The 15,934-nt window shown below is 32.8% G+C and overlaps 1 protein-coding gene, 1 long non-coding RNA gene and 1 pseudogene across 2 annotated transcripts; 2 read left to right on the top strand and 1 right to left on the bottom strand.

Moving 5' to 3' along the window:
• Positions 1 to 1,224: 1,224 nt before the first annotated feature.
• Positions 1,225 to 8,597, top strand: LOC120161528 (annotated as a pseudogene).
• Positions 8,598 to 10,552: 1,955 nt separating this feature from the next.
• Positions 10,553 to 10,980, bottom strand: LOC120161701. The gene is made up of 3 exons (XR_005519498.1): positions 10,940 to 10,980; positions 10,732 to 10,828; positions 10,553 to 10,643 (listed from the first exon to the last, which is right to left on the bottom strand). It is a non-coding gene; the product is annotated as an uncharacterized LOC120161701 (long non-coding RNA).
• A 3,452-nt stretch (positions 10,981 to 14,432) lies between these two features.
• On the top strand, positions 14,433 to 15,658 carry LOC120161700 (zinc finger protein WIP2-like). Its single transcript, XM_039171913.1, has 2 exons — positions 14,433 to 14,999; positions 15,221 to 15,658. The coding sequence occupies exons 1-2, from the start codon at positions 14,484 to 14,486 to the stop codon at positions 15,656 to 15,658; spliced, it is 954 nt and encodes a 317-aa protein (XP_039027844.1). The 5' UTR covers positions 14,433 to 14,483.
• The last annotated feature ends 276 nt before the right edge of the window (positions 15,659 to 15,934 follow it).

Below are 15,934 nucleotides of genomic sequence, written 5' to 3'. Positions count from 1 at the left end.
GGCGAACTCCCCGGCGGTTTGAGTGTTCTGAGGGTAAGAGATGAAAAGGGAGGATCGTGGAAGTTTAGATGCAAGAGTGAAGGTGGCGGCTACTTCATCATCAGTGGTTGTGGGTGGAGGGTTTTTGCTACATCCAGGATTAATGCTATGGTCAATCTTTACAGGGAAGAAGATGACAATTACTTGTACACCATTAGGGTGAGTATTGACTCTTACGTATAAAAGAAAGAAAGGTTTATGATTTAATCATTTAATATTCATGGAATCGGCTTTTATAGCAGTGAGCGCCCAGCTAACTGCACTATCCAACAGCCTAACCACTTTACATTGTATAACCCGTCAAACTCACCAAACTAACCGTAAATGTACTAAAAAAACCATGAGGCAAAACACGTGAAAATTAACCCACGTGATAGCACTTCCAAATAGTGAGGCACTGGAGCTTATAATTAATTAATATCTAGGGTTTGTGAAACTGAAACCCTTCTGTTTTACACGTCCTTGGGGGATATATTCTCCATGTAATTACTCGGTTATGGTGTGGTAGTGCTCTGTATTGATCAATTTTGATTTAGAAAATGTTTTTGGGGTTACTTCTATGATATTAGTATATGCTTAATTAAGGTGTTCTGTTTTTGTTCAGGTTAATTATTATATGTATTTTCAATTACTAGTTCATGGTAAAGCTAAAATATCATTGATTTATATCTTTTAGTACTCGTGATTAGATCATTAACATTCATGAATTGTTTTAACCCAATTAAAAATTCGAGTTGCTTTAACCAATGGAATCATAGAAGTGAAGGAATAAGAATTCAGCATTTGTTTTTAGGTTTGAGTTTCATCAGTGAATTATATAAATTCAAATAAATATTAATATTAATATTATTCGATTAAAATCGTTAGTATTTTACGAGTAAATTACTTTTGTAACCAAATTTTATCGGTGTTTCTATTGATTATAATCTGAATTATATTTATTATTCAAAATTTAAGATAAATTACATTAAAGATAATTATGATTTTAAACATAATAAAATTTAGGGTAAAGTATAGTAATGGTCACTGAATTTTTTAAAGCTTTCATTTTGGTCCCTCAATATTTAGTCTGTTTGTAATATGGTCCCCGATGTAACTGTTGGGGGACCATATTGCAAACGGACTAAATATTGGGGACCTAAATGAAATATTTGGAAAATTTCAATGACCATTACTATATTTTACCCTATAAGTAATTTGAATATCTCACCACCAACTTTGCATATCCTTTTTTCTGCGAATCTTGAGAAGCCGAGTGGTGGTGGGTGTCAATGACGATTGCGGCGGCAGCTGTCATCGTCCCATTGAGCCTTCTCTTCTTCATTTCCGTCCTCGTCATTAATCTCTTTCAGGTTTTTCTATTTTTTTAAATGCTGGTAAATGAGTTTCTACATTTCTTTCTATTTTCTAGCTGAGATGATTAATGAGCTTGCATTTTCATCTGGGTTTTCAATCTATTTTATATCTGAGCTAATAAATGTAGCTAAAAATAGGATTTGACATTTATTTTTCTAAATGCTGATAAATGGGTTTTTATATTTTTTTAGCTCAGATGATTAGTGAGCTTGCGATATATTTTTATATTTTTCTAAAAATAGGATTTGACATTTATTTTTCTAAATGCTGATAAATGGGTTTTTATATTTTTTTAGCACAGATGATAAATGAGCTGCTGAGCTTGCATTTACATCTGGGTTTTCAATATATTTTTATCTATGAGCTATAAATTTAGCTAAAAATGGGATTTAATGTCGCTCTTGTTTTTGCTGCAATCAGAACCGACTGTGCTAGACAAGTTTGCTATGTTTGTAGGGGTGACCGCTCCTTTCTCTGAGGTGTTTCTAAAGTAGCTTCAATGTTGTACGGTATCGAAGTTTTTGAAGAGTACCAGAGTAACCGTCAAAATAATATTATAGTCACTACAGAAAAATGGGTCATTAGCGGCGTTTTTTTAACCCTATAGCGGCGTTTATAAGTGCCGTTAAAAACTTTCCCGGCGCTTGCAAAAACGCCGCAAGAAGAGCCGCTACAATGAGCGCCGCTATTGTTAGCGGCGTTTTAAAAAAAAACGCCGCAATAGGTCAAGACATATAGTGGCGTTTGTCTTTACAAACGCCGCTATTGAATGTGTATTTAGCGGCGTTTTTTAACAAACACCGCTATTGACTTTATATTTAGCGGCGTTTTTCTTTACAAACGCCGCTATTGTCTGTGTATTTAGCGGTATTTTTCTTTACAAACGCCGCTATTGACTGTGTATTTAGCGACGTTTTTCTTTACAAACGCCGCTATTGACTGTGTATTTAGTGGTATTTGTAATTAAAAACGCCGCAAATAAGCCCATTATTAATGGTATTTTCATATAAAAAACGTCGCAAATCACACTATTAGGAGTAGTTGCATAAAACAAAACTATACACATTGAAACTATACACATTAGTTCACCTCTAGGCATGACAACACTGACAATCAAAATAATAGAGTAATACTTCAATAACTTAGGAGCTATTAGTAAAGGCATACCGAATAATGAGAAATTAGAAACAAAACAGAAAACAAAATCCTTGATTCAAATGAGTTTAGAAACATATAGGCATGTTGACTCTCCAACTGCACGCTGACTCTCTTTGAGCTTGATCTGCAGTTCTTGCTGCAAATCCAAGCTTATTTTCATCTTTGCTATGCTTATATAAACCTGTGCCATTATAATTTGATCCCTCATCAAGAGCAATGTGGAATTTGAATTATCATTCTCAAATTCTCTCCTCCATATGTTGTATCTTCTCAGAACAGCAGAGTCCACAACTTTGGATCGCTCAATGGCAGCATTTTAAAGTTTCAAATCCCTGGGACCTTAGGAACTTGTAAACATGCCCACGTTTGCTTCCGTTCCAGTCACTACAAGAACGTATAAAATTATACAAAACAGATGAGAATGTGCTGCTCTGAGGAAATCATCAAACAGCAACACTAAACATTACGCTTACCCCAGAGTATGACAGGTGCTTGGTTGAGTTTATGTTCTCTCTGATATGTTTCATTGACTGCTACCTGTAATTTAAAATCCTAAAGTACCCATTGTGTACAGCAATCAACAAACCTGTGGAAGTAAAAGAAAATATAAAATCTCATGACTGTTATTTGTAACTAGTGAATACTTTTAAAAAGAACTAGAATCAAAACAAAACATCAAGTAGTGAAGAAATTGAATTTAAATCTTTCAGGAAGGCTGTACACGATATAAGGATTGTAAACAGCCTAAAAGATATCCCATCGTCTTCCCCATCACTAGCAACTGAAAAGATGAGAAATATGTGAACTATAAAGGAGCCGAATTTGGCCCCCAAAAGGTGAGAAAATGGTCATTCTTCGGTTAACGCTTTCGATAGAAAATGAGCCAAATAGAAGGCTCAAAGACTAAAGGTCATATGAGTTGGACATGAACCACCAACTGAAGAATAGCAAGCTGCATAAACTAACATCACAATTTTTTATACCGAACATGGGGTTCTCTAACGGGTTTTAGTCTATTTAAGTTTAATCTACTTATAGTGAAGAAAACATATAAGAACGCCCTATTAATCTACGCTGTTTGCATTAAAAATTCTTAAAAAATGTCTACGTCATGGGAAGAAATGAGTTAAACGAGCATGTACCATCTCCTCGGTTATTGGTTCTTGCAAGCTTAATGTGTTATAGCCGGCAGCACTGGTGTTATAGCCGCAGCACCGAGCCTTTGTTCATACATTTGCACCAATTCTTCATTTCCAACCCAAAATTCCTATCATCGAACCAAAAAACCACAACAAAGATAAGGCTTATATCATCATATTTGAAATTAAGATTGTGCCTAAAAAAACTGTTAATAGAAGATAAGGGCACATGAAACCCACCTTGAGACATATAATGCAAGAGCTTTCGTACAGCAGCCAATCAACTATCCTCTCATTTGTAGTTAACCAAAATGTTCTAAAATCACTTTCACGTACGCTATGATTATGTTCCATAAAAAATGAAAATTAGCAGAATTTACAAACGGAAACAAATCAATGAAAGAGAGGAAGAAGACATCACCTGCTGGTCCAAGCGCTTGTAGATAGGAGCCATGATGTTGAAGGTGGTACAAGAAACACAAGGTCCGAGATGGATGAAGCAAATTTACCACTTTTAGTCCTCAAAATCGTTCCTTTAAAAGGAACAGACTCGTTTTTACTTGATTAATATTAGCAATTTAGGGTCTTTAAGTAAACTGGCCAACATCACATGTTTCAAAAAAAACATCAACAAGACAGCAAATCGAAAGAGAACAAACCCAAAGTACCAAATGCCATATACCATTTCAAAATTTTGCCGCTTAAGATTCCTGTGCTTGTTGTTGTCGTAAGCAAGTAGAATAGGGAAAAGGGGGAAATGTTCCTTTCTTCTTTTTTGGTTCAGAAAGGGTGGTTGATTGAAGTTTAGATTTTTCAAGGCTTGTGGACAAAGGCAGATGCAGGTGAAGAGTAATGAATTAATATGGTGGGGATTGTTTTTTAATTTGTTTCCACAAAAGTTATGGAAACAATCACTCATAAACAAACCGATCTAAACAATTCCGTTCGAAAATAATGAAAATTAAAGAAACAAAGATTTACAAACGGAAATAAAAATTGGATAAAACAATTATTGATATTTGATGACGAAGGAATCGAACCTTTTCAAAGAGCCGCTTTTGAGTTGAAATGAAAGAGATGACGATGAATGGGAAATTACAGAGGAATTTGGAATTTTATAGCAGAAACCAAGGGCTTGTTTTTAGTTTAGGGTTTCTCTTATGGCCGTTGGATTTTAATGGTCCTTGATTCAACGGTTGCTAATTAAGTTTGCCACGTCGGATGTTCACACTTGATGATGTTGCCGTGGGTAGCACTAACACTGAGGCATTTTATTCAACAAAGGCACCATTTAAACAACAATTTTTCGTATTATTTCCATAAATTGTAGTCATAAAAATCTTATTAAATTTATAATGCTATAAAAATAGTTGTTATAATATTATAACAAGTATAATATTTTGATAAATTTAATGTTTATTTTATAATAATTTAATGTTTATTTTATAATATTTAATAAAATTTAATAATCATTAATAATAAATTGATTAATTTAAAAAATATTGATAATTATTTAAAGGTATTTAATAACATTTAATATACTTTAATCGATATGTCATATCATGTTATGTTTCTTATGTTGATGGTGGAAAAAAGTTTGTTAAATATATTTATAAAATATATGTTTATCTTTTAAATTTTACAATCATCTTGACCATTAAACACACAACATCATTATATTCAAAATCTTCTTTCAAATCCCAGAGTTGTTCAATAGTCCTAAATGCATCATAAGTAGAGTGTACAAATCCAAAAGTAACCCAAAAGAATGAATTAATTGATATATTTCGAAATTAATTTTCTCAAAATCGTGTATCTAAAGTAGAACACTTGATCTCAAAATTTTCTAACGAAATCACATGTTTATAAACTTGCGGCATTTGTAAACACAAACGCCACTAAAACACGAGTCTATAGCGGCGTTTGTATAAAAACGCCACTAAATCATGAGTCTATAGCGACGTTTGTAAAAAATGCCACTAAATCACGAGTCTATAGCGGCGTTTGTAACAAACACGCCACTAAAGTATGAGTCTTTAGCGGCGATTGTATAAAAACACCACTAAAGTACGAGTCTTTAGTGGTGTTTGTATAAAAACGCCACTAAATCATGAGTCTATAGCGACGTTTGTATAAAAACACCACTAAAGTACGAGTCTTTAGCGGCGTTTGTATAAAAACGCCACTAAATCATGAGTCTATAGCGGCGTTTGTATAAAAAACGCCACTAAAGTACAAGTCTATAGCGTCGTTTGTATAAAAATGCCACTAAATTACAGACTTTAGTGGCGTTTCAGACTTTAGCGGCGTTTGTATAAAAACGCCACTAAATTACATTCTTTAGCGGCATTTGTATAAAAACGCCGCTATAGTAGGAGTCTTTAGCAGCGTTTGTTCTAAAACGCCGCTACAAACGCCGCTATTAACCCATTTTGCTGTAGTGAGTTTGTCAGAGATGTAACGATCAATATATCTAAATTTTGGTAGTATGAAAGCTTGCGATATATTAAGTGAGATTTAATTGTATTGGTTGCTTTCTTGTGTTAGTTTTGGTTTATGTCGGGTATAAATAGATGTCCTTCCATTTGAGTAGTTGTCGTAGTTATTCGCCCTTTTTTGTTGGTATTTTCTTAGGATCATAATATTTATCCGGGTTGTAATGTTTTTTAGGTCCGAGATTAGGAGTTGATCAATAGAATGTTAAGGGGTTATAGTTGCTCCAGTGAGAGGAAATTTTGGAGTCGTATTTGCGCCTCACTGGTTTGATTTAGGTGTTGAACTTGTATGGATTACTTTGTGGATAATTTTTACATCCACTGTACGTCGATTTTTTTCAAAAATAAAATATTTGATGTGCAGAAAAAGTTTGCTATGTTTGATTGATTAACTGATGTGTAAATATTGTCTTTAGGATGAACAATCATTTTTTTATGTTATCACTTTGATGCTCTCCTTTCCCCCCCAGGTAGTTGGCTTTGTTCTCATTTGGCCACTGTCCAATAGCACTTATAGAAGGATCAATAGGGTGGCTTTAGAGTTATTGTTGCCGGAAATCATATGGCTTGTTGATTGGTGGGCGAGAGTTAAGGTATTAGTTGGTTCCTTTTTTCCTTTGTTTAAATCATATGTTTTGAATTATCGATTGCAAACCGTCTCCAAAAATTTCGGAGCCGATTTTGATGATCAAATGCCTAAATGCTTTATACTTCCATTTCCACAAGACTGCAATGTATCAAAAGGTTTTCAGTGCCTCTTTTCATATTCTGAATGTTGCAATATTATCAGTCAATGAATGCCAATGGAAACTCGGAGGTTTTTACTCATGATGTTATGAAGACAATGGTCAATGGTATTAGGAAATGAATTTGTTGGTGTAGTGTCAAAATTTACTTGCCTCTGGTTAGATGAAAGCTTTATGTGCAACTAGTATATTTTTGTGTCCATAAGCTTAATGATCGAGTTCATCGTCGAATCATCTCGATAATTATGCAAATATGAGTTAATCTATTGCTATGAAGTTCTGTATCTTCTCAAGTGTTCACAGTAAGCCAACTTTTGTTAATGTGGGAAAAGAACTGATACCATGGATGTCATACCTGTTAGTCTCCTAAAGAAGATAACTTTTGATCTCAGAGACATTTTATTTGCAGATTAAAATGTTTTCGGATCACGAAAGTCAGTTTTGGGTAATACTAACACCAATCTTCATTACCAGGAAACCTACATTTCAGTCTTAGAGTTACATAGATAGTGTGTATTGTTCAATCCTAATTGTTTTGAGCAGTTTTCTTGCCATTTGATATAGTAAACTTTTTCAGGTAAGGAACATGCCCTCCTCATCCAATCATAGAAGTACTGATATCGATTGGTTGGTTGGATGGGTTTTGGCTCAGGTCCGTATTTAATCTACTTGAATTCAGATTTCAGAACTACTTGGAATTTACTATTTGGCATTCTAACTTCATATTCTTTGGCTAAGATACAATTAAATTTGGTTTTGACAGCGATCAAGTTGTCTTGGCAGTGTATTAGCTGTTATGAAGAAATCACGGAAGTTCCTTCTGGTATGTATTGGTGTTATTCATTCGAAGTTTCAACTTTCAATACTCAGATTGTGTTTGTTACCGATTCTTTCCGTCTTCAATTTTGAATGATAATAGCTGATGATGACATCTACATGATATTTTCATACATATCTGCATATGCCTGAGTACAAGTTCATGTATGTAAAAGAAGCAAAAACGATTATAGTTTTCATAGTTGTGAAGAATTAATTCGTATGATATATGCAGGTCTTTGGCTGGTTGATGTGGTTTTCCGAGTATCTGTTTTCGGAACGAAAATGGGCCAAGGACGAAAGAACTTTAAATGTAAAAGTTTGCTCTCTAGAGGGTATGTATATGTATATATACACACTGTATTTACTTGTTTTTAGACAACCTTGTCAATCTCAGTTAAAATCACCTGCAATTATATTTGCAGTCAGGCCTTAAACGTTTAAAGAACTTCCCACGGCCTTTTTGGTTGGCACTTTTTTGTAGAAGGACACGCTTTACACAAGCAAAGCTTCTTGTGGCTCAAGAATATGCAGTCTCACAAGGATTCCATATACCTAGAAATGTTTTAGTTCCGCGTACAAAAGTCGGATTCTTTGGACTCCAGTTATCTTCAATTACTAGTCATGTTTTATCTACATACTCTATTGATAGCATTCTTTCCACGCCGGAAAATATACCGAAATATCAAGGTTATTGTGTTTTGTCAGGGATTCATTACGGCTGTAAGTCATTTGCGTTCATTTGCCCTTACGATATTACAGTGGCTGTTCCGAAAACCTCACCTTCACCTACACTGCTTAGACTTTCCAATGGAGAATCTTCAGTGGTAAGTCAGATTACAAGCTAATTATATATTGATTTGAATATTCACCATTGCTTTCCGTTTGTTTTGTATTTAAGTTGAAGCAACTCACAAGAATATAAATCTTTAGATCATGCTGGAAAAGTATTAGCTTTCCCTCTACTTTTTCCTACTTTTCATTTCTCACAGTTACATTGTTATTTAAGGGGATACTTCTATTTACATATGGGTAATTCACTCATCCTTCTCGGTTATAATGATGATTTTCATTCAAACTTGCAACAAACGTGCTACTGAATTCTATTTCGCTCAGAGGAAAAGGTGATTGATATCCATTTACCAAAATTAGTTATAGATTCCAATGATTATAAGGAGTAACATAGTGGGTCTGAACTCTGAATATCCTTAATCAATCAATCAAAGGAGGGCATTCAACTAAACTTTCATGGTCTAAGTGAATTTAGATAAATCCCATCTCTAACAAATAACGCACATATCTTGATAACTTAAGCATTCATGTATAGTCCAGCAAAAAGCCAAAAATCAACTTTTTTTAAATATCAACATTCACATAGACTGCAATAACTTTTATTATATCAGTATGGGATGGGAGATTGTCGAGTGCAAGCTAGACATGCATCATAAATCTTCACTGGACAACTAAAGATTCTGGAACCAATTAACTATTTTTTAAAACTGATATCCACTTCATTGATGAGGCCAAGTTGGACTATGTAGCTCCAAACTATCCATCTCAACCCCAATATAAGTTACAAAGAGAAAACATTGAACAAATATCAAGGAATGAACACCCTTTTAAAAAATATATATGTTCCAATAAAGAAACACAGGCAATAGACGCATGCTTGCAGAGAAGTAACACAGCTAAGGAAAAGGAAGAAACTTAAAGGGAGATTAACATATACCTTCGGATGGCTCTGGTCTATATCTAGTTGTTCTGTATTTTTGCAGTGAAGAGATCGGTTAAAGGGTAATCAAATCCAAGGGTAATCAAATCCAAGCCTTTATGCACACATTTAATATATATATATATATATATATATATATAAATTAATAACTAATAGAAAAGTCTATGCACCTGCAAATGACTTTTAACATGATAAATTGTCAAGCCTTCAACTTTCATAAGCTTCAACACGCCCTTTGGAGTAGCTCCTGTAAGTTGAAAATACCAAACAAATTAAAACATAACATATTTTGGAAAAAGTTTCATGAGAAATGAAAGTTACGCACTTTCACTGCCTCCCAATTGATTTAGAGCTTCAACAAAGGCTTCATGAAGTTCTGGTGTCCACCACATTCATGATTTTGCTGGGGCGTCCACTAACGTTGTAACTAATATTAAGGCTCATCATAACAGTTGCACTTGCAACAGCAGAGACAATACAAAGACAAGACAATAGAAAACCTTATTATCATCACAGTACACATAATATCCATTTGCATTCTCTTTATCCCAAGCCAACCAAGTCTCACATTAAACTAAAATCTAAGTGATTTAAAACCAAACAATATGAGAAAGGATATATGGACCACCAAATGGGTGCATTGAGGATGTAAACTAGTACTGTATTGACCACCTAATCTCTCCGTTGCCTCCACGACTTGTCTCCTTGCTTCTGCAAGCAAAAGAGAAACATCGACATGTAATGGCAAAACATGATGAGTTCAATCAAAATTCAAAGTACCCAGACTCGAAATCATATGAGTTTTTATCAAACTCAGACAGCAGTACACTGTAATAAGTACCCCAAAACAATCAAACCAGAAATAACCAACCTTTAGATAAGCCAGTGACGCAAATAACCATATCAGAAAATGGATAGGGGATCGAACCGTTAAAGGTTCAGAACAAAGAGAGGTAGGGGCAGGGGACATTGGTTTAAGGAAACATTCAGGTAGATCAAATTTTCAAGGAAACAAACATAAGTTAAAAAACGAACAAAAATCAACCCAGATATAAATAACCTACGGCACAAAGCTTTTTAGTTAGCTTAACGGCGGCCTTTAAATTTTCTAAAGTTTCCTGATGACACTTCGGATCATGCCACGAGAAATCGAACCTAGCCACTGAAGAAAAAAAAACAAACGAATAAATAAATATTGCTTCCAATAACACAATAGTAACTAAAAAGAAGTTAGTCTGAAAATACAGTACCATACATTCCAGCTTTAAGACAACCAGAAATAACATCAACAGATCGAGACCTTGGACCTAAAGTTCCCACTATCTTGGTCATTGTCAGGAAAAAACTCTGTAAAGAATACGAACTAATCAGTTTCCAAATCTACCAGGATCCGATCAGATTCCCTGGAAAACCGAAAACCCTAAACAGATTGACTTAAAAAACAAAAGGGAAACTTACAGCCTTAGATGGCTCCAGGATTGAAACCATCCTGATTGGCTAGTCTAAAACACAATTTCCTTCAAATCTAACATAAACCCAGAAGAATTTATTTAAATCCAAGAAATCCCACAAGTTCCCAGTTCAAAAACATTAGAAAGTAGCAAATCAACGTTCTACCACCAAGCGTAAAAAATATGCGTACGAAAGGGGGAATATGGGTCTTATAGATGCATAGATGGAGTGAGCTTACGGTGCAAAGTAGATGGAGAAGAGGAAGTAACAAAATTGGAAGGAGCTGGTTGTTCTTTCATCTCCACATCTTGAGTCATTTTTGAGAACCTGAAATAATTTCAAGGTTCAAACTGATTATCGAGGGGGAAGAAGCGGGAAGGATGAAAATAATGGGGGGAAAATTAAAATACGACTCCTAAAGATGACACACAATTAAAACTATACTCCATGTTTTCATAAATTTTTTGGATTATGACTATTAAATATGACACACATTATTGTAAGTCATAAATCGTTTAGATTTTAAAAAACATGACATCTTTTTAATGACACACATGTTTTGCAAGTCATAAATTAGCGTGTGTCATCGTTCGTGTGTCATTAAAGGTATATTTTCTTGTAGTGATATGTTCGCTTCTATACTAAAAAATGTGTAAATTGTATGCAATATTAAGAAATTATGTAATGTGATATATTGACAAATTTAGTTAATTAATAAAACTTTTAATTATTTGTATTTATTTCTAATTAAATGTCAATTTGTGACTTATTGTGGAAATATAAATTTATATGGTGATAGTACATTAAATACAAACTTTTAATAAATTTTGAGTTAATTGAACATGAGATCTTCAAACTATATGTCTTATTTTAAATTAATCCTTAAAAATTAAATATTTTATATCAATCTTCAAACTATTAATATAATTTCATTTTGATCATTCCGTTAGAGTGCAATTAACTCTACTATTAATGACAATAAAAAAAAACTCTACCATTAATGGTTAAAAAAATATTTTAAAAAATCCTCATAATTGAATATATGTCGTGCATGGAGCATTGGGAAGACACCCTGTAATCTCAACATCTTCATGAAGTCTGATTGATTTTCCTCCTACATTCAAAGTAGTCTTGAACATTTTTGAGGCCCTGAACGAAACTAAAAAAATAAACTCTATTAAATGAAAATATATTTTATTACTTCGAACAATTAATTTAAAATTACATTAATAAATCATAGAAAATGATTAAATTAGGGGTTTTAATTTTAAAGATAAAAATAGAGTTTAAAAATTAGGGGCCTCAATTTTAAAGTTAAAAAGAGAATTAAAAAATTAGGAGTCTCAATTAATAAAGGTAAAAAGTGAGATTGAAAAAAAAAATTAGGGTCGTCAATTATAAATATAAAACGAGAGAATGAAACAAATTAAAAGTCTCAATTATAAAGATAAAATGTATTATTATAAAAATAAAAAATATAATATAAAAAATAGGGACCCTAAACAATTGCTCAGGATACACCCCTAATAGCCGACCCTGCTTGCACTGTTTTTATCGTCCTAATTGAGAAAATAAAACTCTATGTGCACTATCTAGAGAATTATTTAAAAATAAGATAAAATATAAATCAATAGTAAAAAATATATAATAGAAAAAAACTTAATATTTCTTTATTCATTTAAAACTATACCCTTTGCTTATCATGTTATGTTAAAAAAATATTGATAGTCAATTGACCACTTAAATTTTGAGAAAAATAAAATATTATAACTTAAATTGAAAAAAAAAAAGTTACAATTGAAAAAAAATGGCGAACGTTGATTGTCATTTTACTATGTCTTTAATTTTTCATATATAATGTTTAAATTTGGTAATAACCTCAAAGTGTCTTTATGTAGGATCAAATTCAATCTTTCAAGTTATCGGAAAGAGTTAATGGTTTTTATTTTATTTTATTTTAAATATATATTTTCTTTAAAGTTAAAAATATTAGGCTTATTATACAAATTAATACCTGACCCTGATAACATTTCTCAATTCGATAATTGAACTTTATTTATCTCTATTTGAATCAAATTTCTTTAATTTTGTTATTTTAACTTGAAGGATGACAATCTCCATCTAATTTCGATTTGTCCCGAATAATAATAATAATAATAATAATAATAATAATAATAATAATAATAATAATAATAATAATAATAATAATAATAATAATACATAGAACTTTAAAGTGTGTCATTGGGGTTTGAAACCCTCACCCTTCAATTAGAAAAAGTTTCTCATCAACAAAGAATAGCAATAATACATCACATAAAGAAAAAAGAAGAAATTTCCAGAAGATTTTAGGTTTCCCAATATTTTTGGAAAACTTTAGAAGATTTTAATATATTATAATTTTTTTAAAAGAACATATATATGTATACAACAAAAAAATAAAAAAAATAATAAACACAAGATAAATCTTTAATAATAAATGAAAATGTTTATTGAGGTTAATGTCATAAAAGAATAAAAATTTTGGATGCTATATTCATTTTATTTTAGTTTTTGAAATTATTGGATGCTATATGAAAAAAACATAACAAAGCATAATTGGTAAGAAGCTGGAAAGAGATGAAATATATTGAAATATATTGAAATATAAAAAAATATGAAAGGAAATGAGACATTTTTTTTAATAATTTGGGTGATTATAGTATTTTTTTTAAAATTTTTGTAATTATTGATAAATTATAAACACTTTGCAGACGTAACTGTTTGAACCCAAGATTCTTACGGAAAACAACACTCTTTTTAATCATTGATATTACTTGATGAGTTCATAAACTTATTTTAATGGTGGAAAAAGAATATTAGATGAAAACAAGGAAAGAAGAAACTACTTAAAAAGTGAAAATAAAGAGAGAAAATGAGGAAATGAACAACGAGAAAATGAAGAAAAAGAAACCTAAAGGTTGTGTATATATTTTCTTAAATATATATCTTAAATTTGGTTGAATCAAAGAATTGTTTTCTAGATTAAAATCCATCGCATTTGCCTTAAATTTATTTAAAAAAAAACTCACCCTTATAATAACTGATCTGTTTAATTTTTGTTATTACTACCTTAATTTTTTTTAATCTTAAATTGATATCTTAATTTAAAAAGAAGTCTTAAATTAATACATGATATTAGTGTGGTATTTCAACAATCAATTAGGTTATTACATATATCACTTAATGACATCGTCATTTTACTGTTAAATATCATGTCTCCAACATGAATAGTTGTTGAGATGGCAATTCGACACCTATACCATTATGTAAATTATTTTCAAATTTAGGTACTAATTTGAGAAAGTTGTCTGGTTGGAATACCGATTTATATAATAAACCAAAACTTATCGACTGTGATGGCCATTTTCTTCGACCTCCAACGCAGTCATCTTAAACTCTTTTTCTTTTCATTCTCTCCCTTTTTAAATCTATAAAAACAAATGAATCAAGCTCCAAACCGTTCATAATTTCCATTCCTTGAAGAGAGAAAGAAACCTTGTTTTCCCCATCCATGGCTGACAACCCTTACTCTTTTTCATCAAATTGGTTCAACTTCAACCCTTGTCCTCAACAAAACCCTAATCCCTACCCCCCAAACTCCCATCCAAACAAAACCACAAATTTCAACCCTTTTCTTCTCCATCATCATCAATCATCATCATCATACCCTCCTTCCCCTCCCATTAGAGAAGCTCTGCCACTGCTCAGCTTAAGTCCCACAAGGCATTACCAAGAGGAACAAGGCGATGATGAAGACCAACGAGAGACATATTCAAACACTTCCATGGATGATCATGAAGCCGTTACCGTTGCACTTCATATAGGGTTACCGAGCCCTAGCGCCTCGGAGTTGGCTTCGGTTTTATCGTCTTCGTCGGAGATGACCGACAAAGACGATGAATTCCAGGTTAATAGACTCAATAAAGGACAGTATTGGATCCCAACCCCTTCTCAGATTCTCATTGGCCCTTCACAATTCTCTTGCCCCGTTTGCTTCAAAACATTCAACCGATACAACAACATGCAGGTAACATGAATCAAGGGTTTTTCAATATTTTCTTCAACATTCAAGATAGTCAACCACAAAATTTAACCTACATAACAATTATATCCGGGGACAGACTGAAGGGGTTAGCAGAGGCTTTCGTATGAAAAATTCAAATTCTCATATATCTTAAATATTTTCTTTGCATTTTCAAATTCTCATAAATTTAACCTACATAAGATTTTGCGAATTTTGTTGTTCAGATGCATATGTGGGGGCATGGATCTCAGTACAGGAAAGGATCGGAATCACTAAGGGGAACTCAACCAACAGCAATGCTAAAGCTCCCATGCTATTGTTGTGCACCGGGTTGCCGGAACAACGTAGACCATCCTCGGCCGAAGCCGCTCAAAGATTTCAGAACTCTGCAAACACATTACAAGAGGAAACATGGGATCAAGCCGTTTATGTGCAGGAAATGTGGGAAGGCGTTTGCGGTGAGAGGGGACTGGAGAACACATGAGAAGAACTGTGGGAAGCTTTGGTATTGCATCTGTGGATCGGATTTCAAGCACAAGAGATCTTTGAAAGATCACGTAAAAGGTTTTGGGAATGGGCATCAAGCTTATGGGGTTGATGATTTGGAAGAAGATGATGAGCCTGCGTCTGAAGTTGAACAAGATAATGCATCCAGGCACTGATTCCATGTTAGGTTAAGTTCTTGTAAATCCATTTCCTTTTGATTTGATTCAGTCATTACAGAAGCTGAAAACTAAGGACAGTTGTTGCAAAAGAGGACTATCGATGCATTAGATTACTAGAATCGATCGTATAATCGGTTTAATCTCTATACTTTATTTTAATTTAATTAATTAAAAACTCAAATTATTAACACCATTAAAAGAATTTGTTAAAAAAGCAGTTCATATGATGAAACCGGGTTGATTTTTCAATGACAAATTAAAGAAAAATAACTT

Source organism: Hibiscus syriacus, unplaced genomic scaffold (assembly GCF_006381635.1).
Source record: "Hibiscus syriacus cultivar Baekdansim isolate YM2019G1 unplaced genomic scaffold, ASM638163v2 tig00111402_pilon, whole genome shotgun sequence".
Lineage (NCBI taxonomy): Eukaryota > Viridiplantae > Streptophyta > Magnoliopsida > Malvales > Malvaceae > Hibiscus > Hibiscus syriacus.
This window is presented reverse-complemented; position numbering and strand designations above follow the sequence as displayed.

What these genes read in the sequence shown, in the direction of transcription:
- LOC120161700 (XM_039171913.1), top strand. Translation starts at nt 14,484, where the DNA reads ATGGCTGACAACCCTTACTCTTTTTCATCAAATTGGTTCAACTTCAAC. An exon ending in ACCGATACAACAACATGCAG is followed by an intron (nt 15,000 to 15,220) that starts GTAACATGAATC and finishes TTTGTTGTTCAG; the next exon opens with ATGCATATGTGGGGGCATGG.